At 40.0% G+C, this 25929-nt stretch overlaps 3 protein-coding genes and 1 non-coding gene across 9 annotated transcripts in view; all 4 read right to left on the bottom strand.

The window, feature by feature from the left end:
• Positions 1-24448, bottom strand: part of LOC121189477 (GTPase IMAP family member 8-like) — a 118216-nt gene extending 93768 nt beyond the window's left edge. Inside the window, exons 1-7 of one of the 6 annotated variants that reach the window (XM_041049630.1) lie at positions 24169-24389; positions 23376-24065; positions 20892-21737; positions 20587-20703; positions 19792-19920; positions 19491-19619; positions 8833-8899 (exon numbers count right to left, since the gene is read on the bottom strand). In XM_041049630.1, the coding sequence (XP_040905564.1) occupies positions 19504-19619; positions 19792-19920; positions 20587-20703; positions 20892-21737; positions 23376-24065; positions 24169-24178 (1908 nt within the window). In that variant the 5' untranslated portion in view covers positions 24179-24389 and the 3' untranslated portion in view covers positions 8833-8899; positions 19491-19503. Of the gene's footprint in view, positions 1-8832; positions 8900-19473; positions 19620-19791; positions 19921-20586; positions 20704-20891; positions 21738-23375; positions 24066-24168 lie in introns of those variants that run through there. The other 5 variants (XM_041049629.1, XM_041049627.1, XM_041049626.1 and 2 more) reach the window with 5 other exon arrangements.
• vps8 (VPS8 subunit of CORVET complex) overlaps positions 350-25929 on the bottom strand; it is a 60248-nt gene continuing 34668 nt past the window's right edge. Inside the window, exon 47 of the mRNA XM_041049622.1 lies at positions 350-1247. The gene's annotated coding sequence lies outside the window, so the exon portion shown is untranslated. The remainder of the gene's footprint in view (positions 1248-25929) is intronic.
• Positions 8840-17093, bottom strand: LOC121189478 (GTPase IMAP family member 8-like). The gene is made up of 6 exons (XM_041049632.1): positions 16880-17093; positions 16087-16776; positions 13574-14419; positions 10358-10474; positions 9814-9942; positions 8840-9150 (listed from the first exon to the last, which is right to left on the bottom strand). Exons 1-6 carry the CDS (start codon positions 16887-16889, stop codon positions 9041-9043), a joined length of 1902 nt encoding a protein of 633 aa, XP_040905566.1. The 5' UTR covers positions 16890-17093; the 3' UTR covers positions 8840-9040.
• Positions 23174-23246, bottom strand: trnal-cag. The gene has a single exon. It is a non-coding gene; the product is annotated as a tRNA-Leu (tRNA).

The following is a 25929-nucleotide window of genomic DNA, read 5'->3' as shown; positions in this document are numbered from 1 at the left end:
AAAACCCAGAAGACAATGGTATAAGACAATCAATGTGCCAGCCAGTGAACCACAAGGAGGACCTCCTTATACTGTATAACCCTTTTATAGGCCCCTAACTGAAGGCAGGTTCATCAGGGTGTATCCCACTCAGCTGGGTACGTGGGTGATGGGACATTGTGTGTCTCTCAGGAAATAAGAGGGACAGTTCCAGCCAGACAATGCTTTTAATTCAACACCTGATCTTATATATATATATATATATATATATATATATATATATATATATATATATATATATATATATATATATATATATATATATATATATATATATACACAAACACACACACACACACACAGTAGCAGATTTGTAGGCCTAACATATATTTGACAGTTGTCAACAGGTTTCATGTTGATGAATGAGGGCACAGGAGAATGAACGTGAGCAACCAATCTCAGCATGACAACAATTTTGTTTCATCTTGGTGACTGGCAGCTCATATCCCCACCAAGCTGGTGCAGACGTTCACCTTCCCTCAGGACCAACCTGTCACCTGTACAACATCCTGACAGTCCTATCAACTGTGATCTGGGTTTAGTACTAATAAGCAGATGTCTGTATGCTAACATGCTAAAATAAGACAGTGAATGTGATAAACATCATGTTAGCGTTGTCTCTGTTTACATGCTGATGTTAGCATTTCTCTCACATCATTCAGTACAGACACTGAGGGCAGCTTCACAGAGGAGCAGGTGTGGCTGCTGCAGACTAGGAGTGTTGTTTACGTTGCAGACATTGATCAACCATTGTAGTTTCACCAGGTCAGATCTTGGCACAGAGAGAGCAACATTCTAATCCCAAGCTAATGCAGTCAGTGACAGATGTGTCTGTGCAGAATGGACTTTTACCTGCCTCCAGGACGAGAACTGCATCTGAGAAAACTGATAAATATTTTCCTACAATAAAAGAAATGTTTAATTAAAACCTGGTCATCTGTCATTTTAAACCAGTGTGTGCAGCTCTGACCACCTTCTGTAAATCATGTGTGTGAGGCAGCACAGCCAAACCTTATCAGAGTGACTCAGTATTATCAATATCTGAAACAAACATTTGGATACCGCTAAATTACAGTTATACAATATTAAATGTCTGACAACAGAAAAGCAGTGGAAATCTACAGGAAAATCTGAAGAAAAGCTCGATCTCCTGTTTTGAACCAATTCTTACTGGACTCAGTCTGGACAAATGAAGGGGAAAATGAATCCTCAGCCAGTTCTCTGTTCCTGTTTGGGCTGAGATTAGAAGGCCCGCCTTCTCACTGCTGTGGCCGTGGGAGAGTTCGGAGAGGATGGACAGCTGGAAGAGAGAGAGAGAGAGAGAGAGAGAAGGAGGGGGAAAACAGATTAGAAAAGGTGATACATCTCCTTCGTTTCTCTCACACACACACACATACATACACAGTGAAATAATCACATTTAGAGCCTGTTTAAGTGCTCAAGACTAACATAAAGGTAGACAACAAGTAAAAAAGATAAATAGGAGATGCAAAGGATAAGGTCCCACGTGGTCTTGCAGTTTGCAGACCTGATTCATGGATCATATGATCTATGTCCTTCATGTTGTTTCTGTCCCTTTGTTTCAGTGTTTTCATATCATATCATCACACACTGTCGGCCTGATGCTGTGTGTCTCTGAGGGACATGACCTCCTCTGTCTGTGTCAACCTCATGGAGTCATTTGATGTGGCTAATAAATCCCAAGACCTTTCAAATAAAGGCCTTGATCTAGGCTTGAGGTGAATGAAGAATGTTATGAATAACCCACAAACCCTCTCAGTGACTCATGAGTCACAAAAAGTGACCCACATGTGTGTTTTGTGGTCTGCAGGTAAACTGGCACGAAGGGGGACCAAACCACCTCAGTCCATCAAAAGAATGTTAGATTGCAAAACTGAAAACCGGCGACATTTTGGGGTTATAAGGTGGGACATTTGTTTTCAATACTTTCCTCAAAAATTCTTTATATATATTTTAATTCTTGTTGATGAGATGGGCTCTGTGTCCATACCCTGGACGGTCCTCGATATAAAGAGCGTAGCTGATCCCAGGACTGTTCCTGCTGCAGGTCTAATGTGGCCTCGACAAACACCTGGAACACAACAAAGAAGCAAAGAAGAGATGCAGAGTATGAAAACTGTGATTTAATTGATTCATGCACACAGAGTGAAGACAGAGAGACAAATCATGACAATCAAGTTGTGTTAAGATGGCAGGACACCATCTGTCCTGACTGTGGTGTCATTTGTAGACGGGGTCTGATCAAACCTTACCTTCTGCTTTCATCTTTTGTGATTGGAGCGGAGTCAGGTGCACATGAAGTCTGTACTGTTTGGCCACATTCTTCCTCCCTCAAGCTAATGCAAGAAAAATTAATAAGAATAAAAGGAAGCAGAGTCCATACAGCAGTATCACATAAATAATGTTAGCCTGGTTAGCAGGGCAGGGGAAGGTTGAAGAAAAAAAAAAGAAAACACTTATTGATAACAGGTGTAAAAAAGGCCTGTGCATCAGATGTCAACATCAGAGGGAAACTGCTGCGTGTCTCTGCTCCGTGAAAGAGGAGGGAGGCTCCGAACCTCGGTGCTGAGAGGCAGGTTTGCAAAAACAGGCTCCAGTGCCAAATGAAAGTCAAGCACTCTGCGTCTTTGATCCTCCAGCTATCTGAGTGTGACCTCCAGTTATCATTATGATTGATACATACCGTAGAAAGTACCAACCTTTCCTGGTTAGTGAAATGTTGTTGTGTTCTCTGAAATATAATTTTGTATTTTTGGGTTTTTGTTTTTTTTTTTTGGTGAAAACAGCTGCACCTACCACCCCTCCAACCCCCACCTCAGCAGTAAGAAGAGGGAAGAGGGTGGAGAGACAAGGTGGGGAAATCAAAGAGTACTGTTGGTTTGGATCTTTTCATGAAATTTTAACAGTGCTGATGATACTGTATACATTCTACAAGCAGCAATTTTCTAATAAACAGCAGATTTCATTTTCAGCTCACGCCTGAATCTGCTGAGTTGAGAATTTTGTGCAGGACATGTAGACAGACCGTCAGCATAATGTCCAAAGCTTCCAACCATTCAAACCAAACATTTGGCCATGGACTGAGGAATAAATTATAAATAAATCTGTGAGAACTCACCTTATGTACACCAGAAGTTTGTTTCCCATCACCACTTCCTCATCTGTCCAAGAAGAAGAGCCCAGATAAAGACGTGCATGTGTTTTACAAACTCGTACTAGTGAGACACATCAAATAACTGGTGCTGTGGAGTGGAGGTGGGGGGTGGTCTCCAGGCTTACCTGTTAGGCTCCTCCCCTCCCTGAGCGGTGGTCCAATCACTGCAAAGAGTTTCTGAAACATAAACACAGAGGGGTATGTAATGCTCTGCACACAGAGTGTGGTGATGAGGATCTGAGGTACAGTTACTGTTAAAAAGCATTTATCAATTGACAAAACCTTGTGAAACTGACTGTGTTTACACACTGACATTGAAGTCAAACTGAAATTAAAGTCGTCCTATTAATTTAGAAAAATTTAGCACCAGCTCTGATATGATGAAAGTGATGAAACAACCTTTTGGTGGAGGACTCACCTCCATCGGTGTGATGTAGTCGTTCATGCCGCTGTTGAAAACGTAAATCATTGCATCGTAGAGCTGATTCTCCTAACACACATGTACCACCTTCAAACACACACACGAACGAATGAACACACAGAGAGGACCTATGGTGAAAATGATATCAGTGTAGAGACCAATGGAGTTTCATCATGAGGTGTGTCCTTTAAAGGCGTGTTAGCTTACGTGGAAATGTTGCTCCATCACCTGGATCTTTCCTTGTTCTGGACACTTCTTCAAAGCGTAGTCTGCAAACTGGCAAAGGATCTCTACCATCTGCACACAGAGCGCGGCACGAGTGAGCTCGAGAGTATCAGATTACACTGTGTGGGGTGTACAGATTTAATACAGCAGGATTTCTCTTCTTACCTTGTCACCGACCACTCCCTTCTTTTTTACTGGATCTCCAAAGAGGCCTGAAATAAACACATATGATTCTCACCTCATCCATCTATCAACAAAAACTCTATCTCTGATCACAATTATCGTCATAAACAAATCTCATTACCACATTACTTGATCAAAGCTGTGTGTTGTGTCCTATACCCACCAACCACAGCCTTAGCAGTTCCCTCATGGAAGGACCAGGCCAAAGAGAGAGCCTCAACAAAATGCTCCTGCTTCAGCAGGCAGTCTATACGCTGGACACACAGACAGACAAAGAGACAAGGAAGGTGTTGGTTTGCAAGTAGATCCTGAGCCTTGGATCATTCACTTCTTGCAAACCATTCTTCATAATTGGTGATTTTTGTGGAGCTACAGTTGTAGTTAAGTATAACAGTTTCATACATACCTCTCTCCAGTTCCTCAGAGTCATAATGTGAGCCGACTGCAAGACAAGAGAATCCTCTTCATTTCAGGATAAACTTGAAAATCGTTCTCAGTGTCTAAAAATCTCTCCATGGTCTGACTCCTACATATATCTCAGAACTTCTCACCCTGTACGGTAACACCAGACCCCCTCAAACTTGTTTAAACTTAGTTTAAACTTGTTTAAACTTAAATCTCCACCCTCCTCTGTGATTTAAGCTTCAAATCGACACCCAGAAATCTCTATTAAGGGGCACCCTGGCTCACTATTTTAGAGGCCTCCTTCTTTTTTTGCAGTTTTTATTCATTGATTTTCTCTTTCCTTTTCCCTTCTTTTCACTGCACTAATGACTATAATTACTTGTTTTGTTGTTGTTTGATGATGTACATTACAATGTGAACGTGTACATATCATACATGAACAGCATTCATCAACATGTCCTCTTGGTCAATGTGCAGGAAGCGACAGGAACAACGACTCACAGCTGTCGTGTGCACACGAGCAACAAATGGAAAATAGAATGCAGCACGGTAACTTGGTGCCTAAATAGACAATCTGTCCCCCATAGCTGGAGACGGACTGGTAGCAGGCCTTTTCTCCGACTAAAGCCTGAAACACAGACACGCTGTTTAACTTGCTGTGGAGAAATGCAAAAATGATAAGTTCAGTATCTGATAAAGAGAGAAATGGACAGCTTCCGGCAGTCGAGCCAGCTGGCGAATGGATAGGAAGCGTGAGGAAAGAAGAAAGCAAGTGAAGGAATCAAAATCACCTTTATTTCATAGTTCAGTTCCTCTGGTGTCATATCTCTTTGAACTTTTTGGTTGAAAAGAGGCTTTAATAAACTGGCTAGGCCTGATCAGTTACCTCTTACCTTTCAAATCCAATATCACTATCACTTTATTTGAAGAATGACACAGAACATTTATCATTAACGTGACCCCTGACCCCTCAACAAACATGGAGTCTGACCTCTGATCCTGTCCACCCCCCCATCAGCTAATCCCTCACCAGAGCCTGGGAGACATTCCCTCCAGTGGCCAGCGATTTGAAATGTCGGCTGTTATAGACCAGCTGCACCTGCTCCAGAGTCCAGAGTCTCCAAAACCTCCTGGCTGGGCCTGACCAGGACATGCAGCTTTTCATGGCTGTCTACCAGGACCAGCGTCCGGCTGTTAATCCACTGCAGAGACACAGACACAGGAGGAGAACAAGTCATGGACTGCAACGCCACAGAAAATGTCATGGTGGAGTCACAAACACAGACACAAAGACACAAAATGTGTGCCAATAATGAAGGCGACCAGCAATTCAACACTTTGTCAAGTATGAACAGTATGGCAGCCTTAGCCTTAACCAAAATCCTGCCTCATCATCCAACCAGCTAAACACGCAGGACTGTTCAGGTGCTGGATGTTGATGTTTACCTTGATCTTCTCTTCAACTGTTCCCTTGTGCAAAGCAATTTTCTGCTGGATGTGCAAGTGGCCCAGTTACAGATCTACCCCCCAAAAAATGCCAAACACTGACAGACTGAATGTGACTGAAAGTGGGTAAGCGGCCCGCTGACTTGAGGCTCGGTACTTACACTCAGGCTGATGATGTCACAGCTGAGGTGGAGTTGTCTCTGTTTGATGACATGGATGGTCCCTGTCTCCTCCTTCTTAACCTGAACAAACAGTAGGAGAGAACAATCAGCAACAGCACAAACATCTGTGTCCACTGATTCTCAGAATACACTGCTGTAGTTTCAGCATCTGAGAAATATTACATTAAAGCCCATTCAGTTCTAATGTGCATATGTATTAGGGAAATGGTCACCAATAACTAAGTGGACAGAAATACTGTAGTACATTTCTGAATGTCTGCATTAAGCACATAGAATGAGGTAAATGGCAATACTTTACTGTGTATTATTTGTAGGGATGCACCGAAATGAAAATTCTTGGCCGAAACCGAAAACCGAAAATGAGGAAACCAAGGCCAAAATCCGAAACACCGAAAGAAATTATTTTGCCATTGCATTTATGGCTATGACTGTGTACTAACCTCATTAAAATTACAAGGCACTGCGATTACATAAATTAATATGAATGTTTCAAAGAATAAATCAATTTAAACAAGATTGTAAAATTAAATATGTTCTCTCATAAAAACACAAAGTGCATATAAGTCAAGTGCATTTTAAAATTTTCGCTGTAGGACTACAACATAATAGTGTATCAAAACAAAGATTGCCATAGTCCATATGTTAACCGTAGGCCTTTAACTACAACAAATGCACCAAGAGCGCTTTCGGTTAAGTTTTAAACTTCCTTGCCTTTAAAAAACGTCCGCCACAGACGGACAGGCGTTAGGCGTGTTTGGCGGGAGTTTCCTTTACTGTGCTGCTTTCCTCTCATATTCCGCACAGCGATCGAGATGTTTGGATTTCAGGTGTAAATTAAACCCGACGTGGAGAAATTCTTTGCAGATGCGCTTCCTCTTGAAATTTCGACAATACATTTTGCAAATCGCTATCCGTGTGTCTTTCTCAGATTTACTGAAATCCGTCCACACCGCGGACATGTTGGCCTTTCCAAACACGCTCGTACTGGCCGCGGTTTTCGCTTGCGTCATCACAACATCCTGTTTCGGCCATGTTGTTTCGGTGATAAAAGTCTTCCGGCCGAAAACCGAAAATGCACTTTTGGGCCATTTTCGGCCGAAATTTTTCGGTGGCTGAAAATTCGGTGCATCCCCATTTTCAACATCTGACAGAAGACGACTCTCAGCCAGAGAGGCCATCTGGTGTGTGATTGACCTATAGACCTTACAATGAGACTTCTAATGCAGGGAATAATACAACATCCAATCAGACTGAACACGCTTGCACCAATATGGATACCAGTGATTCCTTGCAGTGGCGATGAATGGGCATAAAATTACATCTGTAGCACAACGACATTCATACCTCAGCTATGGCTTTCGCCACCTCCAACTCCAAACGCGTGTCGGGCAGTCCCATTAAACTGCAGCACAAAATTTCCTAATATTTCTTGCAGAAAATCCTCTTCTGCCCCCGCTTTCTTGTGAGATTCGCGCAGAGATTTCTGTAGAAGAAAGGCCTTGTTTAGCCATGGCTAAAATAATCTGGCTGTAAGGTTCCAAGGACATTTTGGTTAAGCGCGCCGCTCTGACAGGAACTAGACTATCTTCTTCTTCCTGGCCGCTGGATTCTGCTATTCGCCAAAACGCTTATTATAAATAAAGAACAGTAGGTGTCGACAGTCCTGCAGCCGGTAGCAGGCAGCAGGTCTCCCTTAAATAAAAGAAGAAGAAAACAATGACAACATCCGGTCTGTGGACCGTGAGAAAATGGTCCTTTTTCGTTTCTGCCTCTTCGTGCTTTTGTATTTTGTTACGCTGAGAAAGAAAATCGAAGTAATTTTTAAATTTCGAGGACTCCCTTCAGACCCATAAAAAATTAAAATGCCTCGTATTTCAATTTTGTTTTTTGTATTTTAAAACGAAATCACATAAGCACTCTTTTTTCATTTCTTTAATATCAGCATTTGAAGGAAAATTCAAGTACCAAAACATACATAGCACTTTGAGATTTGCTTTTAAATTTAAAGTGCAATATCGATAAAATGCATTATTATTATTATTATTATTATTATTATTATTATTATTATTATTATTATTATTATACACGGACCAGCTCTGTATTTGATTGGACAAATTTACTGAACCACACCAGAGTACAAGATGAGTCAGCACAAATACTTTTATAGATATTAAAAAAGAAGAAAGAGACATTTTGACAACAACAAAATAACACACAAAATTCTCCTCTGGCACATATTTAGCCTGTAACAAGAGACACATGAACTAACACCACGACAAAAGATCAGAACTTGTACAATGTATTTTTCATTTAATCTTTCATTTGTGTCTTTAAAATAAAGTAGGACAGTCTTTCAGGTAGTAATGTACTACCTCAGAGTGGACTACCAGCAGAATAACGATGCTTTAAATCAAAATAGGTTTGTTTCTCATTAATAAAAAAGACAACCAGCATTATAAATGCACTTAAAAACAATGCAACTCATTTGATCATGTTGCTGAAAACTTTCTCCATTCAAGCAGATCCATCACTTTATTCTAGCTAATCGAGAGAATAAAGTGTCACAACAGAATTATCGTCTGAATGTTCACAAACCCCAAACTTGATATTACAATTTTTCTATTAAAAAAATAAAGCAAAATAAAACCACAACAAAAAACTCTCTCTACATCAACTGAGAGAAAATCCACTTAATCTACAGCTCTGAAAAGACTCAGACATCAAAAACTGAAGTCATTACTGGATAGTGATGAGATTTGACTTTTGAATGAAGCTTTGATGAAGGTTCAATATCTACTACAGTGCAACCCACCACCTCCACGATTTCCTGGATGTTTGTTGAGAGATGGTCCATCTTCATCCTGATGGCTCCACTCCTTCATCCTTGTTGAAGGAACTTAATTGCTGACGTCCTTCTTTGCTGCTAACACACTGCTAACATTTTTTCTTTTCCCTGAGATTGAATTACTGGTTATTTTCTTTGAGGACTCTACGGATTTGGTCCTTAATCCATGCAGACACATCTATCTTCTCAGCAGTGTCAGCAACAACAACAGCAGCAGCTGGTGTGGGACCTACAACAAATTACAGTTTGTTTACTGATTGTGTATTTACATTCATGTGTGCTGTAAAACTTAGAAGAAGAGGCTCTCTGTAAGCATCATCCCTTTCACTAAGCCACTGCAAATTAAGCTACTCTTCTACTCCCAATACACTGATTACTCCAAGTGAGATTTCCTGGCTCTAGTGATGGCAAGGTTGGTCTGTCCCCCTCCAACTATACTGTATGAACAAATGCCATAAAGTGTTGTAGAGATATTTATGGTCTCCAGTGGATGAATCCCACTGAGGTTGGTTGACAGTTTTGTTTTGAAGTGAAAACTCTCCACAGCTGTGGAATGGACAACCACTTAAAGGAACAGGCCTGTTCACCATACACTTCACTCTAATGACTTTTCAGTTGGTGCCAGTGGCCTTCCCATGAGCCTCAGCTGTAGTCTGAGTTTAGTCTGCTAGCATGCTAACAGACTAAACCAAGATGGTGAACATGGTAAACTTTCTACTTGCTAAACATCAACATGCTAGCATTGTCTTTGTGAGCATGTTAGCATGCTGACATTAGCATTTAGCTGAAAGCACCGCTCAACCTGAGCAGGACCTGGCAGAGCTATATTATTATCTATGTGACAAATGTTCAGTAAAAAAGTTCAGCGAACACAATCAGTGAAAACACTTACGATCAACAGCAAAGTGCCTTTTAAAGACGTAATCCATCAGTTCCACTTCTCTCCTGCTCCACTCTCTCTCAAACAGCTGCTTCCCTTCAGGTTTGATTGCTTCCATCTCACAAATGATGGAGACAATATCTACACAGAAATTCAGAACAAAATCAGTTTTGTACATTAAAAGAGGTGCTCACATGTTAAAGAAGAACAAGGCATTTGGTAAGGTGAAAAATTCTCTTTTAGAATAAAAAGATATGTTCTTTTGCCTGTAAAAAAAAAAATAGAATCAAGAAAATGCATTTTAAGATATAACCAGATGCTCCACCTTAATGTTTACATGGGTTCAGTGTCTCACTTCAGAACATTTTGACACACTCTCTGGAGGAGCTGAGGGATCAAACCAGGAACTTTCTGATTACTAGACGATCACTTTACCTCCTGAGTCACTCCCATAGAAAGACCACTGATTAAATGTAAACTGAGTCCAGTCACTCACTTCTACTGTCATGTTCAAATGCATTGTTACTTCAAACAATGTTTATAGCACGATACTCACCAAAGGCTCCACATTCTCTACGAAGGTAGAGTTCAAAGAGAATCTTCAACATCTCTTCTAAGCTTTTTCCACTCAGTTCCTCTCGTAGCACTTTTTCCACATCTCTTCTCTGAAAATCTAAGTTCAGATCACATCAGTTTACCATTATTTCTGTAAAATACACTGATGTACACATCACATAAAAAGTACATGTGATCATGGTAGACTGGATTTATTAAAGGTGACATTTTAGGACATACACGTTCATTTTATAGCAGAGAGTTATATGAGAAGATTGATATCACTCTCATTAATTTATCTGTTCAATGACTCAGTGCTGTGGTAGGTTTACCTGAGAAAAGCTGTGTGACATTACACTGTAACACATGCCATGTTGCAGCAGGTAACAGTAGGATGTGGCACTTTTAAGAGCAGCTACTGTGCTGTTAGCTACCTGTTGACTGAGCTAAAGCATGTGTGCTGTGTTAAGTAAAGTTTGTTCTCTTTCTGGCAACTCCTGGTGGCAATTAATGCAGCACTAGCAGTAGTCAATGGGAGATCACTCAAAATTTCTCATTGGTGAAGAAAATGATGGAAGGCTGGTTTATACAGCTCTAAGGTTTTTGACATGGATGTGGGTGGAAAGGGATTTTTACCTCAAATAAACACAGGCTTACTGCCTCTTTTGAACCAGACACTATGATATCAGTGTTTTCTTTGTTGCAACAATTTAATTCAGTTTCAATTCAATTTTATTCAAAATTGTCTCAAGGCGCTTTACAAAGACCCAGAGCCTGACCCCAGAGCAAGCACTTAAGGCAACAGTCTTAAAACTCCCTTTTAACGGAAAGAAACCCCAAGTTGAACCTGGCTTATATGGAGGAAGATAGGACAGCTGGGAATGGAGGAGAGGAGGAGAAGGACATGCAGCATATAAAACATCATACAAACAGGGCTGGCAGTGAACAATGTTAGAGGGCCAGCATTCAGATTACAGAACAGTTAGTGGATACTGTGTTGTTAGACACTTTACAGGAAAGAAATGTCAAGGCGACGGTCGGATTTGCAGGCCAGATTTTTTTGTTTTACCCAAAAGCAGCACAGGTACATCGCCAAACCAAAGGTGAGACCTAACCAGCAACAGCAGCAGATTTAAAATTGGCGCCCTTTTATACTGCGTCCTGGTAGGTCCAATTGGATGCATGCATTTGCAGGTGTTCCCAAATATAGTCATATACATAAATGACTTATATAAAAATGTGATTTCTATATTTAACCCGAAACGTTTAAAATAACCTGGCTGCTGTAATCTAACAAACACCTTAAATATCATTGCAATAAATATACACATATAACAATTTCCCGACTCCCTCCTTTCTTGTCCTGCCACTTCTTTACACTGACCTAGGGGACTATTTTCAGCAGCACACCCGGAGCAAAAAGAGGATACAAAAGGTGAGTGTTAAACCATAACTTAAACAATGTCTGTTCTTCAGGCACTTGCACTACTTGCACCATCCTACTTGCACCATCCTACACATAACTTTTTAAAAAGTTCCACAAAATGGCACTTACATCGATGTCCGTCAATTCTGAACAGTCAGCTGCAAACAGAGCCTAACGGACTTGCTCTCCCTTCCAGATGGAGCCGAGTGGCCACCACGGTATCAAGCAGAAGCTAACTCCTCAACCGTAACAGTTACAACATGCAATAAATATTGCCATTACATGTTCCATAAATAGAAATTCCCAATGTGCAAATATGCTATGTGCAAATTTCCCTAATATAGTGCCTTATGTTATTACCATACATTGTCAAGTCATTTATAAAAACATAGTTAATACCAAACCTCCCCGTGTACAATATTTACAAAACCACACCCGACAGTCACGATAACAAAGCCCTTCGTTACATGTGAGCTCAGCAGATTACAGTTATAAGTTATAATAAAAAGAATCAAAAAACTATGTCAAAATTGGTAATTCTTTACATTACATCTGATAGCTAAATCATCATTAATATGAACAAACTGGAATCTATCTGTTAGATATGATTTAAACAAACCTAGTGCTGTTCCTTTAATCCCAATGACATGTTCCAATCTTTCCAATAGGATACTATGATCAATAGTGTCAAACGCAGCACTGAGATCAAGTGGGACAAGTATAGAGATGAGTCCATTGTATGATGCTATGAGAAGGATGTTAATAACTTTCACCAGTGCTGTTTCTGTGCTATGATGAACTCTAAATCCTGACTGAAAAAACCTCAAAGAAACGTTCCTATGCAGATGGTCACATCATTGATTTGCAACAGCCTTTTCAAGAATTTTAGAAGTAAAGGGGAGATTGGATATAGGTCAATAGTTTGCTGAAGCAACAGGGTCAAGAGAGGGCTTTTTAGGTTGAGGTTTGATTACAGCAATCTTGAAAGCCTGCAGAATGTATCTTTTTACTAAAGAGAGATTGATCTGATCCAATATGGAAGCGCCAAACATAGGGGAAACATTGAGTCTTGTGAAGTCTTGTAACATCCAAACAATTATACACCATGGTGTCATCTCTGTGAGGCTGTACCTAGGCACATCTAGTATGTTCTCAGTGACAATGTTAACATAATGATAGTATATGATGCAGGTATAATCTTTAGTATGTTCGCAATCTCAATTTAGCATGTTAGCATGGTAAGATTTGCTAATTAAAACTCAAACTACAGTTGAGGCTGGTGGGGATATTTTTAGGTCTGCATGTATTTGGTCACAAATTAAAGTGTTGGCTGTACCCAATTTCATGATCATCCATCCTGCAATTGTTGAGACATTTCAGTCAAAACCACAAATGAACCATGAATGTCTGTAAAAGCAAATTGCGCCTATCCTCATAACAGATGTGGACAGGATAATTGAAAACTTGAATGCTTTAGGTGGAGCTAGAGCAAAAGCCATAGGAATTTATCCTCAGGGACCATGAATGTCCAAGCAACCAAATGACTGACTAGCAGACAAACTGCCATCTCTTAGGCTGCTAATGTGGCTAAAAGTATTGGCAGTGGTACAGCAGGACTTCAACTTAGAATCTTAAGCTCAATTAGAACTCGATGCATAAAAAAAAAGTTGACCAAAATATTGAATTCCTAGATAAGATTTGATTTGCTTGAAAAGATCAGTAACATGGTGAAGTGGGCAAAGTAATTACTGCTTGAAGTCTATGAATTAAAGAGCAACAAAATGTACTTACTAATGAGATGACGCTTCATGCTGTCTTCATCACATGTGCAGTCATCCATGGGTCTTTCATCAAATCTCGCCATAACTTCCTCAACTTCCCATGATCTCCAGTCCCACATTCTGTGGAGCTGGTCTGCAATTTTCTTCAGGTCCTCGTCAACTGGTCCCTCACTACCTTCTGTGTGGTCTTTGGTTTCTGCTATCTGCCATGTCTCCTTCTTTGGAGTGCTCTGAACTCTGGACAACATTTCTTCAACCATGTCTAACAGCTCTTCACTCTGAGTTTTCATGATACTCTGCTCCTCTGTGTCATTTTTTAAGGCAAAGTACCTGTTCCCACATTTCTCTATAAGCCAGGTGAGAGCTTCCCCTTCGCTCTCGATGTGCTGCTCTATGTGGTACTCTCCCAGCCAGTTACTTTCGGTAAAGACCAGAATGGTGTTTTGCCAAACTGTCTCACCTAAAGGTCTCATATTGTCTTCTATGATCTTCCTCTGTTCATCAGTAAATGAAGTGTTGGCAGGGACCATCAGCAGGAAGGCTCGACCTGACGAAGCTTGGTCTTGAAGGTTTTCTTTGGCAGATGCGTGAGTTGTTGCCTCGTCCTGATCTAATGCCTTCATGATCTCTGATCTGATGGCACTCTGTACCAAACTGGCAGAAAAATATTTCCACCATCCAGGAGTATCCACCACAGTCACCTTCAGTTGTCGTTTTCCTATGACTTCAGTTTGTTTCACACATTTTCCTGTTCTCCCTGCATCTTTGGGGATACCCAGAATGGCACTACCTACAGTAGTTTTTGATGAAAAAACCCAGCCCAGCAAGATGATGGTTACTTCTGATATGGATGTTCCTGAGAAAAGCAAGGTCAAAGACACTTATTTCAAGGAAGTGAAATCTCAAATGATTAACCGTGGTGGATCATCAGAAAACAGTGTATCAGCAGAGTAATGTTCAGAAATGGCAGGTTATAACATCCAAGCTGTACATCTGTATGAATATGATTTGGCAGCTAGTAGCCAAAGAACTGGTAAAGCATGGATGAAGCAGATGATGCCAGTTAGTCTGAACACATAGAGGTAGGTGATAGAGGTACAATACAAAGAATACTGACTGAACCAAAACAACAACAGGCTGTAAAACCAAAGCAATGAGTTGAAAGGTGCTGAATACAAAGAGCTGAGGAGAACTGCAGAGTGGGGCAATAATTATTTAGCTGTTCAACACCGTTGGGTACTCCTCTCACATTGTAATTATTATTAATAAAATACTGATTGGTGCAGTTTTAATATGACATACACACTCCAACCTCAAGACATATTCAGAAATGTCCTGTCACAATTAGGAGAAGTTGAAGGCTGCATTATGTACAACTATGCTCTTCCTATGCTGGAACTCATTTCACAGAACGCACACACAAGTATAACAGAAACAACAATATATAGCTGTATAGTTCTGAAGACGACGCATCTATCAGATCTACATCTGTCTTTCAAAAACCCCCAAATTATTAGATTTTTTCAGATCCAAATTCTTCTTTGTGTGGTGAGATTAAAAAGAATCTGCTTAACAAAGATTTACTGTATAATCGGGACAAACAGTTTTATCACATTCTGAGTGAACACTCAGCTTTAATACACAAAAGATATCCACCAAGTCCATGCACAGTAACTATCCTTAGGTGTTCTCATCAGTCATGTTACAGGTATTACTGACAGCAGATAAAGGGGGACATCAAATAGTGTTTTTGCTTTAAATGTCCATCCCTCATACAAAACTGTGTTTTTGTGGTAACTCTTAGGTTGAACAGGGTAATAAGGAAAAAAGATATCAAAGATGTAAAATGCCTGAAATGTTTAATTTGACATTTCACTCATCATTTGGTATCATATAGTATCTGTTGTGCTGAGACTAGGGATCAGGCCAGGACCCAAAAGCAATAACCCCCAAGACAGGCTAGGAGTAACTTAAAGTCTTTTAATGAACCAAAAATAACTGGAAGTGTTCAGGGCCAGTGAACAAAACTCAAATAACCAAAAATCATCCACGCAGCAGAAAACTACTCAGAGACCAAACCAAACAAAAATACAAAATGTTTTTACTTGCAAACAGAGGAAACCAAGGTAAGTCCATGAGGTGGGGAAAAAATGCAAGACACAGGTACGGGAACTATCACGGGGAAGACACACACTCAGGCAAGGAAACAGACTCGGGCATGGAACACAGACGAACCGACAAGGACACAGGGAAATAACGAGACTTAAATACACCAGGCAAAGGAGAACGGGTGACACCAATTAGGGCGGGGCAGACAATCACCAAGGCGGGAAACAAGACAAAGAAAGGAAGTAGAACAGGACAAGGTACACAAGGGCAAAGACTTCAAAATAAAACAGGAACAGTGAACAAAACTTAACAAGAGTCCCAGAGTCCCAAAGAGTTCAGAGAACAGGCCCCTTAGGGGCCAGTCATGACAGTATCAGTCCATAGTACAAGTAAATGTAGCAAAAGAGAACTAACCTGACTCCTGCTCTTGTGTTTCCTTCTTTTTGATTCTTCTTTGTCTTCTGCTTTCTGCTCTCATTTTTACTTCTTCCCTCTTTTGGAGAATTCTCTGCAGTCCTTTCTCTTCAATTTCAAAATGTCTCCCCCCATTTCTCTCCACCAATGTCTCAACCTTTTCCAGAAGCCTTTGAGTTAAAGTTTGACGTTCCTCTGTGTGGTCAAACACAAATCTTTGTCCACATCTGTGCAGGAGCTGTGCCAAGCCTTCCCCTTCACCAGCAATGTAATCCTCAGGGTCTGAATTTCCCAGATAATCCACACAGGTGAAGAGTACAACAGTGTGGTTCCACACATCTTTTCCATAAAGCTCTAAGTGAGCCTCTACTGCTTTGGCACAAGCATCTGTGAACGGCAAGTCAGCCTCAACCAGCAGAATAAAAGCATGGGGTCCTGGTTTGCAGTGGGTGACACTGAGGACAAGTTCCTCCTTCACAAGTTCTGCTGTATCACACAGATGGTAACCCCTAAACCACAGAGGAGCCTTCACCAGCTGGATTACCTTTCCATTCACCTGGCCTGTGTGTGTCACACTCTGAGCAGTTCTTCTCCCCCATTTAAAGCTTCCTCCTAAGATTGTGTTTGCAACTGAGTCAGCTCCGTACCACTGTGATCCAACAAGAATCAGTCTCAGGTCTGGAGTAGTATCTATGAAGAGGTAACTTACAATCAGAGACATAGTTCTACAGACCATAGAGTGATCAGAAAGGCACTGAAATGGCCGACATGGCATATTAAAGGTTGTACTCACCACAGGACATTTCTTATTCAAATGTGGAGGCAACAGCCAGTAAAATGCACGATGACAATCCTGCTTTAATGTTCAGTCTGTTTGTTGATCTTTGAGTCTTTTCATTCCATCAGTAATTCGTATTGTTCCTTACTATCAGGCTGATGTCTACGTCCCAAGAGTCAAACCACTTTTGCTGTAGAAGAGGGAAGAATTGCTCAATAAAAACATCTTCGAGTACACTTCCTGTTTGGACTTGGTTTTATGTTTCACTTTCATATTGCTCACTATGACGTTTATTTTTTTCACCTCAGATTTCTTTACTTCTAACTGCAGCAGCCACAGCTCAACACATTTCATAAAGGGGCGAGGCAAGAGCTTTGTTCTAACTGGTTTGTCTTTCACAGTTAAAGGAAATGTTTTTCTTTCTGGCACAAGTGTTTGAATCAAATTCTGCAGAACCAGACACATATTAGGGTTATATTATATGGTAATTTGTGCACATTATTATATCTACTACTGTTATTACTGAATTCCTACTAGTTAGAATGAGTCATTTGAGCCTTCAAATTAATGGCTCAACATTCGTGCCCTCAGAATTTCCATGAGTGAACTACCGTGATATGGGGCAATGTGTTTGTTTGTATTGTACACATGTACAAGCACAAGGGCATCACAATACACTATACTTGCTATCAGTTTCATCCTATTTCACTCATCAACAGTTGGCAGCAGTGACGAACAAAGAAATGAAAGAAATCCTCATCAAAGTCTGAGATGACTGAATCTGAGCCCACAAACAAATCTAAAATCAGACTGAACACAGCTAGCAGCTTAACAGACATACATCATTGCCTGATAGGGCATTCATAGTGGTACTGTGTTCCCAACATCATCATCATGGTGTCTCTCACACATAGAGACATCACACAAAACCAGAACAAGACCAGAAACTTCCATTCAGTTTAGTCAGACCTGCAGGTTTACATGTCCCATTAAAATGTCTGCAAACTTGTTTATTTGTCCTTGTGCACATGAGATGAGTTCATCTTAATTTTGAAGAATTTAAAGAAACACATTTAACATATTAGCATACTTAATTCTATTCATTGCTCATTTTAAGTCAAATATTCATCTCCAGCGATAAGTTAGAATATTTTATGATTGAGGAAATGGATTCAGCCTGTTAGATCTCAAAGTTGTTCACTATACATTTTGGCCAGAAACCTTAAATGGAAAAGAAAACTCCTTAAAAGCTTTAAAGTGGCACCATCGATGGTGGGTTGGTCAGTCGGCCCAGCATTTTGCTTCAGACTGAAACTTCTCAACAGCTGTTGCCATGAAATTTCATACAGACATTCATGGTGCCCAGAAGATGAGCCCTAGAGACTTTGTTGATCCCTCAAGTTTTCCCCCATCATGAGACTGACCTTTTTGGTTCTAAATGATAATTGTTTATGACACGCCATGTAAATAGCTTATTTCTGAAACTGTATTGTAGGAAACCTACACAAACATTATATTAGAAAAACTATGTGCCTTTGTTACTTAGGTAAGCTGTCCTGCAGGGAGTCTCTCAAAGGTCTGGCCTGTGGTGATTTGTCTATTTATATTCTCTTTATACATAGACAGACTGTGTAGCTAGCTTTGTTGTTGATGTATAAACACATGTGCTTAGATTCTTCTTCAGTGTCTGCTACATAACACTGAACTGAGCCATTTTCTGAGCACTTTCATGCTTTGCTTCTAGTTCTTAAAGTAGAGTTTTATCAATGAACACAGTGTTTTACTTGTAATGAAGTATTTATTTTTCATTGTGTTGTCATTGTTTGTTACTTCATACATTTTCCCAACATGATAGACATGTTGTAGAGCACTCTTGGCTGAACAAATAATTTAATTCAGCTTTGCCACACTTAAAGAGGAAAGATGTCAAAATCAAATCAATCTTTGGAGCCTACTCAAATCATCACTTATGTTTCAGTCTTGTCTACAGCACCATCTAGTGTTACACTCCAGGTATTACACTCTCAGTGAGCCTGGCTGCAGTGGAATCCAGTTGATGTATTTTTAACTACATCTCTCCGTAGTAATGATCATTTGTTTGTTTGGAAAATTGTTTATTTTCAATATTTGTTCAACAAATTTTTCATCACATATTTTTTAACCAGCATAGAAAAATCAACGTGGGAAAAAAGAAAAGAAACAAAAACTTTGATCCCGTTGTCCACCACTTTCTTCCTGCTTAAAAAATAAAAGTTCAAATGAAACAGTTAAAACTAAATTAAAGACTCATGTTGGGACTCTGCTCTTGATTCATGAGGAGATTCAGAACACAACCACATCTTAAATAAAGACTGACAGTTTCCAGATTTCTAACTCCAATCCCATTCAGAGTCACACGTTTTATGTAGATGCACAAAAAACAGTCAATATTAATAAAGAAGTGTTTTTCCAAAGGAGATTTTAGGGCAGACAGTCAGGAGGTGGTTTTCTTCACAGCAATGTCCTACTTTAAACACAGGGTTTACCATTTCTGAAAAGTCATGCAAGATTTGTGAGGTACACAATCAATGATGGCTCATCTATTCTAATTGAACTTTAAGTTTTTGTTATTCTTGAAGATTCTTTTCCTTGAGATTGAATCACTGCTTATTTTCTTTGAGGACTCTATGGATTTGGTCCTTAATCCATGCAGACACTTTTTCAGTGCTATCTATCTCCTCAGCAGCGCCAGCATCAACAGTAGCTCGTCTGGGACCTACAACAAATGACAGTTTGTTTACTGACTGTGTATTTTTATTCATGTGTGCTGTAAAACTTATTGAAGAAGAGGCTCTCTGTAAGCATCATCCCTTTCACTAAGCCACTGGAAAAATACAAATGTTCAGTATAAAAAAAGTTCAGTGAACACAACCAGTCAAAACACTTACGATCAGCAGCAAAGTGTCTTTCAAAAACATACTCCATCAGTAGCGCTTCTCTCCTGCTCCACTCTCTCTCAAACAGTTGCTTCCCTTCAGGTTTGATTGCTTCCTTTTCACAGATGATGGAGACAATATCTACACAAAATTCAGAACAAATTAATGGATAAATTTTTAACATAAAAAAATTAAACTGCGAAATTTCTTTTACTATTTCTTTGTGCATAATTTATGACAAAATACAAATTCTGATTACAAAATCAAAATTTCACAGTCATATCATTGTTTCTACCATGCTACAGTTGTAGTAACACAACATTAAGCCTTGGTTGTTTTATTAAAGTGAATAAAATCATCTTTAATATGAAGATCTTGTCATACAAAGGAAAAGGTAGAGGAGTTTATTTTTTTCCTTTTGTGGGCGTTATGTGTGGTATGATGATAGCCAACACATATTGAATGCATAAATGGTAATTGGGCTGCATTTACATTGCACTTTCATAGAACTATTTAACACTAAAAGACATTACAATGTATGTCTCAGTCACCTGTTCGCACACACATGGAGCAGCATCAGGAGCAGAGGTCCAGTGTCTCACTAAGGACATTTGGACACACTCTCTGGAGGAGCCAAGGGATAAAACCAGGAACCTTCTAATTACTAGACGACCACTTTACCTCCTGAGTCGCTCCCATACAAATACCACTGATTAAATGTAAACTCAGTTTGGGTCAGTCACTCACTTCTACTGTCATGCTCAACTGCATTGTTACTTCAGATAATGTTTATAACACGATACTCACCAAAGGCTCCACATTCTCTACGAAGGTAGATTTCAAAGAGAATCTTCAACATCTCTTCTAAACTTTTTCCACTCAGTTCCTCTCGTAGCACTTTTTCCACATCTCTTCTCTGAAAATCTAATTTCAAATCACATCAGTTTAACATTATTTCTGTACAAATACAATGATGTAAAAGTCAAAGTTGTACAAAATACTGAATTCTTACACAAGATGTGATGTGTTTGAAAAGATCAGTAACATTTTGACATGGGCAAAGGAATTACTGAATTACGTCTGCAAATTAAAGAGCTACAACATGTCCTTACCAATAAGATGACGCCTCATGCTGTCTTCATCACATGTGCAGTCTTCCATGGGTCTTTCATCAAATCTCGCCATAACTTCCTCAGCTTCCCATGATCTCCAGTCCCACATTCTGTGGAGCTGGTCTGCAATTTTCTTCAGGTCTTCATCAACTGGTCCCTCACTAGCTTCTCTGTGGTCTTTGGTTTCTGCTATCTGTCGTGTCTCCTTCTTTGGAGTGTTCTGACCTCTGGACAACATTTCTTCAACCATGTCTAACAGCTCTTCAGACTGAGTTTTCAAAATACTCTGCTCTTCTGTCTCATCATTGAAGACAAAGTACCTGTTCCCACATTTCTCCACAAGCCAAGTGAGAGCTTCCCCTTCGCTCTCGATGTGCTGCTCTATGTGGTACTCTCCCAGCCAACTTCTTCTGGTGAAGACCAGAATGGTGTTTTGCCAAACTGTCTCACCTAAAGGTCTCATATTGTCTTCTATGATCTTCCTCTGTTCATCAGTAAATGAAGTATCGGCTGGGACCATCAGGAGGAAGGCTTGACCTGATGAAGCTTGGTCTTGAGGGTTTTCTTTGGCAGATGTGTGGGTTGTTGCCTCGTCCTGATCTAATGCCTTCATAATCTCTGATCTGACGGCACTCTGTACCAAACTGGCAGGAAAATATTTCCACCATCCAGGAGTATCCACCACAGTCACCTTCAGTTGTCGTTTTCCTATGACTTTAGTTTGTTTCACACATTTTTCTGTTCTCCCCTCGTCTTTGGGGATACCCAGAATGGCACTTCTAACAGTAGTTTTTGATGCACAGACCCATCCCAGCAAGATGATGGTTACTGCTGATGTGGATGTTCCTGAGAAAAGAGAGGTCAGAGATGCTTGTTTCAAGGAAGTGAAATTCAAATGGTTAACCATGGTGGATCATCAGTAGAATCAGAATCAGAATAATCTTTGTTGTCATTGCAGAACACGAGCTGGACAGTGCAACAAGATTTTGTTTTGGTTCTGTAAGATGCCCAATAAAACAATTTAAAACATTATGTAACAATTTCGAAATAAATATAAATTAGGGGGACACTAGGGATAGTAAATGTACAGTATGGAGATTTGTGGGATATAGAATGTATATACAGTATATAGTGTGTGTATATATATATACACACTATATATATGTGCGTGTGTGTGTATATATTATTGTTATTGTTATTGTTATTAATACAGATTTGACTGGATAGAGAATATGACTATGAGAATATACAGATATTATGTACAGTGTAGTGCAAATTGTCATATTATTTACAGAGCAGCTGCATGGTAACAATGTAAACTGTTGACATGGTTTATGTTTCAAGCAGAGACTTTCTTGGACTGGTTTAGAGCAGCCACAGCTCTGGGGAAGAAATTGTTTTTCAGTCTGGTTGTGTGGGTGTGGAGGGCTTTGTAGCGTCTGGTATGGATGTGTAAGGTTCGTGTCAGTAAACAGTGCACTAGCATGAGAGTATCAGCAGAGTAATGTTCAGAAATTATACCATCCAAGCTGTACATCTATCTAAGCAACTGGTGATGCATGGATGAAGCAGATGATGCCAGTTAGTCTGAACACATAGAGGTAGGTGATAGAGGTACAATACAAAAAATACTGACTGAACCAAAACAACAACAGGCTGTAAAACCAAAGCAATGAGTTGAAAGGTGCTGAATACAAAGAGCTGAGGAGAACTTTAGAGTGGAGCAATGATTATTTAGCTGTTCAACACCATTGGGTACTCCTCTCACATTACATATAGCCATACGTTCCATTGTACATTATAAAATACTGAAATACTGGTGCATTCTTAATATGACATACACACTCCAACATCAAGATGCAACACATTCAGAAATGTCCTGTCACGTTGACAAAAATTAACGATTAGGAGAAGTTGAAGGCTGCATTATGTACAACTTTGTTCTGACTATGCTGGAACTCATTTCATAGAACTCACACACAAGTATAACAGAAACAGCAACATATAGCTGTATAGTTTCAGAGACGATACATCTATCAGATCTACATCTATCTATCAAAAACACAAAGAACACAAACTCCAGAACCATGAACCACTTTTTGAAGAGAGAGAAGGAGGGCTTAGAGGTATTACTGATAGCAGATAACAGTGGATATCAAATAGTGTTTTTCTTTAAATGTCAGCACAAGAGATCACATCATGTCATTATCTCTTGCTTATCTGGATCCAGGCCCAGTCCACAATGCACCTCCCATGGGTGGTGGGCTCATGGAAGGTAGTGCTGCCCAGAGTGGGGTTCAAACCCACAACCCTGAGAGACTGAGTCTCATGCTCTACCAACTGAGCTAACCAGGCAGCAGCAAGGTATAAAAGAAAAGAAAATGCCTGAAGTGTTTAATTTGACATTTCACTCATCATTTGGTATCATATAGTATCAGTCCGTAGTACAAATAAATGCTTGGATGGAAATGAAAGAGAACTAACCTGATTCCTTCTCTTGTGTTTCCTTCTCTTTGATTCTTCTTTGTCTTCTGCTTTCTGCTCTCATTTTTACTTCTTCCCTCTTTTGGAGAATTCTCTGCAGTCCTTTCTCTTCAATTTCAAAATGTCTTCCCCAATTCCTCTCCATCAACGTCTCAACCTTTTCCAGAAGCCTTTGAGTTAAAGTTTGACGTTCCTCTGTGTGGTCAAACACAAATCTTTGTCCACATCTCTGCAGGAGCTGTATCAATCCTTCCCCTTCACCAGCAATGTAATCCTCAGGGTCTGGATTTCCCAGATAATCCACACAGGTGAAGAGTACAACAGTGTGGTTCCACACGTCTTTTCCATAAAGCTCTAAGTGAGCCTCTACTGCTTTGGCACAAGCATCTGTGAACGGCAAGTCAGCCTCAACCAGCACAATAAAAGCATGGGGTCCTGGTTTGCAGTGGGTGACACTGAGGACAAGTTCCTCCTTCACAAGTTCTGCTGTATCACACAGATGGTAACCCCTAAACCACATAGGAGCCTTCACCAGCTGGATGACCTTTCCATTCACCTGGCCTGTGTGTGTCACACTATGAGCAGTTCTTCTCCCCCATTTAAAGCTTCCTCCTAAGATTGTGTTTGCAACTGAGTCAGCTCCGTACCTCTGTGATCCAACGAGAATCAGTCTCAGGTCTGGAGTAGTATCTATGAAGAGGCAACGTACAATCAGAGACATAGTTCTACAGACCATAGAGTGATCAGAAAGTCACTGAAATGGCCGACATGGCATATTAAAGGTTGTACTCACCACAGGACATTTCTTATTCAGATGTGGAAGCAACAGCCAGTAAAATACACAATGACGATCCTTTGCACTGATTTAACGTTCAGTCTGTTTTGTGAGAATGAACCAGGAATGTTGATGATCTTGGTTGTTGATCAGCTGTTGCATTCCATCAGTACTTCTTATTGTTCCTTACTATCAGGCTGATGTCTTCGTGCCAAGAGTCAAACCAGTTTTGCTGTTTAAGAGGGAAGCATTGCTCAGTAAAAACATCTTCAAGTACACTCCCTGTTTGGACTTGGTCCTGTGTTTCACTTTCCAGCTGCTCACTATGATGTTTATCTTTACACCTCAGATTTCTATACTGCTTGTATTGTGCACATGCAAAAGCTCAATGGTATAGCAATACATCATTTCACCGTATTCCACATACTTTGTTTCCTAATAGGGCATACACTGTGGTATTGTGTGTTCTCAGCATCATTGTGTGATGTCTCATCTCTGGTCGTCATGAAAACAAGACTAGAAACCTCCAGTTGGTTTACTCAGACCTGCAGGTTGTACTCTCTCTCCCCACATCAACAGCAGGTTTACATGTCCCATTAAAATTGCACACTTTAAGCATGAGCTCATTTTAATTTTGAAGAAATGAAAGAAACACATTTAACATAGTAGCATACTTAATTCTATTCATTGTTTATTTTAAGTCAAATATTCATCTACAGTGGGAAGTTGGTGCAGTGGTCAGCTCCAGTCCCCGGGTGACTCTCAAAGATCAGCAGTATATCAGCTAATGAATGGGTGGATGGATATTTATCTGTATTATGTCCATATGAACACAGATGGTTTGGGGCACCATGACAAACAAATCCTCTTGAAGGGGTGCTGTCTTAAAAAGCTTGGGAACCACTGATGCAAACAATTTATGACTAAAACGTTCAAAAAAAATCATTTTTGCAATTATTTTATGATTGAGGAAATGGATTCAGCCTGTTTGTTAGATCTCAAAGTTGTTCAAGATACATTTTGGTCAGAAACCTTGAATGGAAACAAACTTTGGATTGGTACTCAAAAACACTCCACTGAGGAACCATCGATGGTGGGTTGGTCAGTCTGCCCAGCATTTTGGTTCAGAATGAAAATTCTCAACAGCCTTTGCCATGAAATTTCATACAGACTTCCATGGTGCCCAGAGGATGAATCCTAGAGACCTTGTTGATCCCCTGAGTTTTCCTGCACCATAAGACTGACCTTTTTGGTTCTAAATGAAACAGCTATTTGGTGACTCAAGCTGTGCTGCAACATCCATTTCTGAAACACAAACACAGGATTATAATTGTTTGTGACAGGCCATATTAATAGTTTCCTTCTGAGATTGTAGTTTAGATCCACAAACAATAAAAAACAGACACTATGTACCTTTTTTCAATTAGGTAGTTTGTCGTCTTGGCAGAGAGCCTGCAGTGAGCTTCTCTATTCAATCCAGAGGAAGAACACACGACATTAACCACATATGCAAACAAAGAAAAAACTGCAGCAGATATGTCTGGATATCTTTACCAGACATCAAATACCATCAGTAGCGTGTAAAAAGTGACTGTACAACATTCCTCTAACCGGTTTCTATCATGCATCTGAAGAATCTGAGCGTCAAACTTCAGCTCAGCTCTGTGAGATGTCACATCAGTCATAATATATCCCACAGTGTATATAGAGCACACTGACACATATTGTGGGTGCACAGTTTTAAGTGTCTGTGTAAGAAAAATGGGTCTAAATCATGTT

The sequence above is a fragment of the Toxotes jaculatrix genome, chromosome 11, assembly GCF_017976425.1.
Source record: "Toxotes jaculatrix isolate fToxJac2 chromosome 11, fToxJac2.pri, whole genome shotgun sequence".
Lineage (NCBI taxonomy): Eukaryota > Metazoa > Chordata > Actinopteri > Toxotidae > Toxotes > Toxotes jaculatrix.
The sequence above is the reverse complement of the archived record's forward strand: the minus strand, read 5'-3'. Positions and strand labels throughout refer to the sequence as shown.

Bases quoted from the DNA above. Each gene is read 5' to 3' on its own strand.
- LOC121189478 (XM_041049632.1), bottom strand. The intron at 14,420-16,086 runs GTTAGTTCTCTT...TGCTTTTCTCAG, and splicing joins AACACAAGAGCAGGAGTCAG to GAACATCCATATCAGAAGTA. The intron at 10,475-13,573 runs GTAAGTACATTT...ATCTGAACTTAG, and splicing joins CATGAAGCGTCATCTCATTA to ATTTTCAGAGAAGAGATGTG.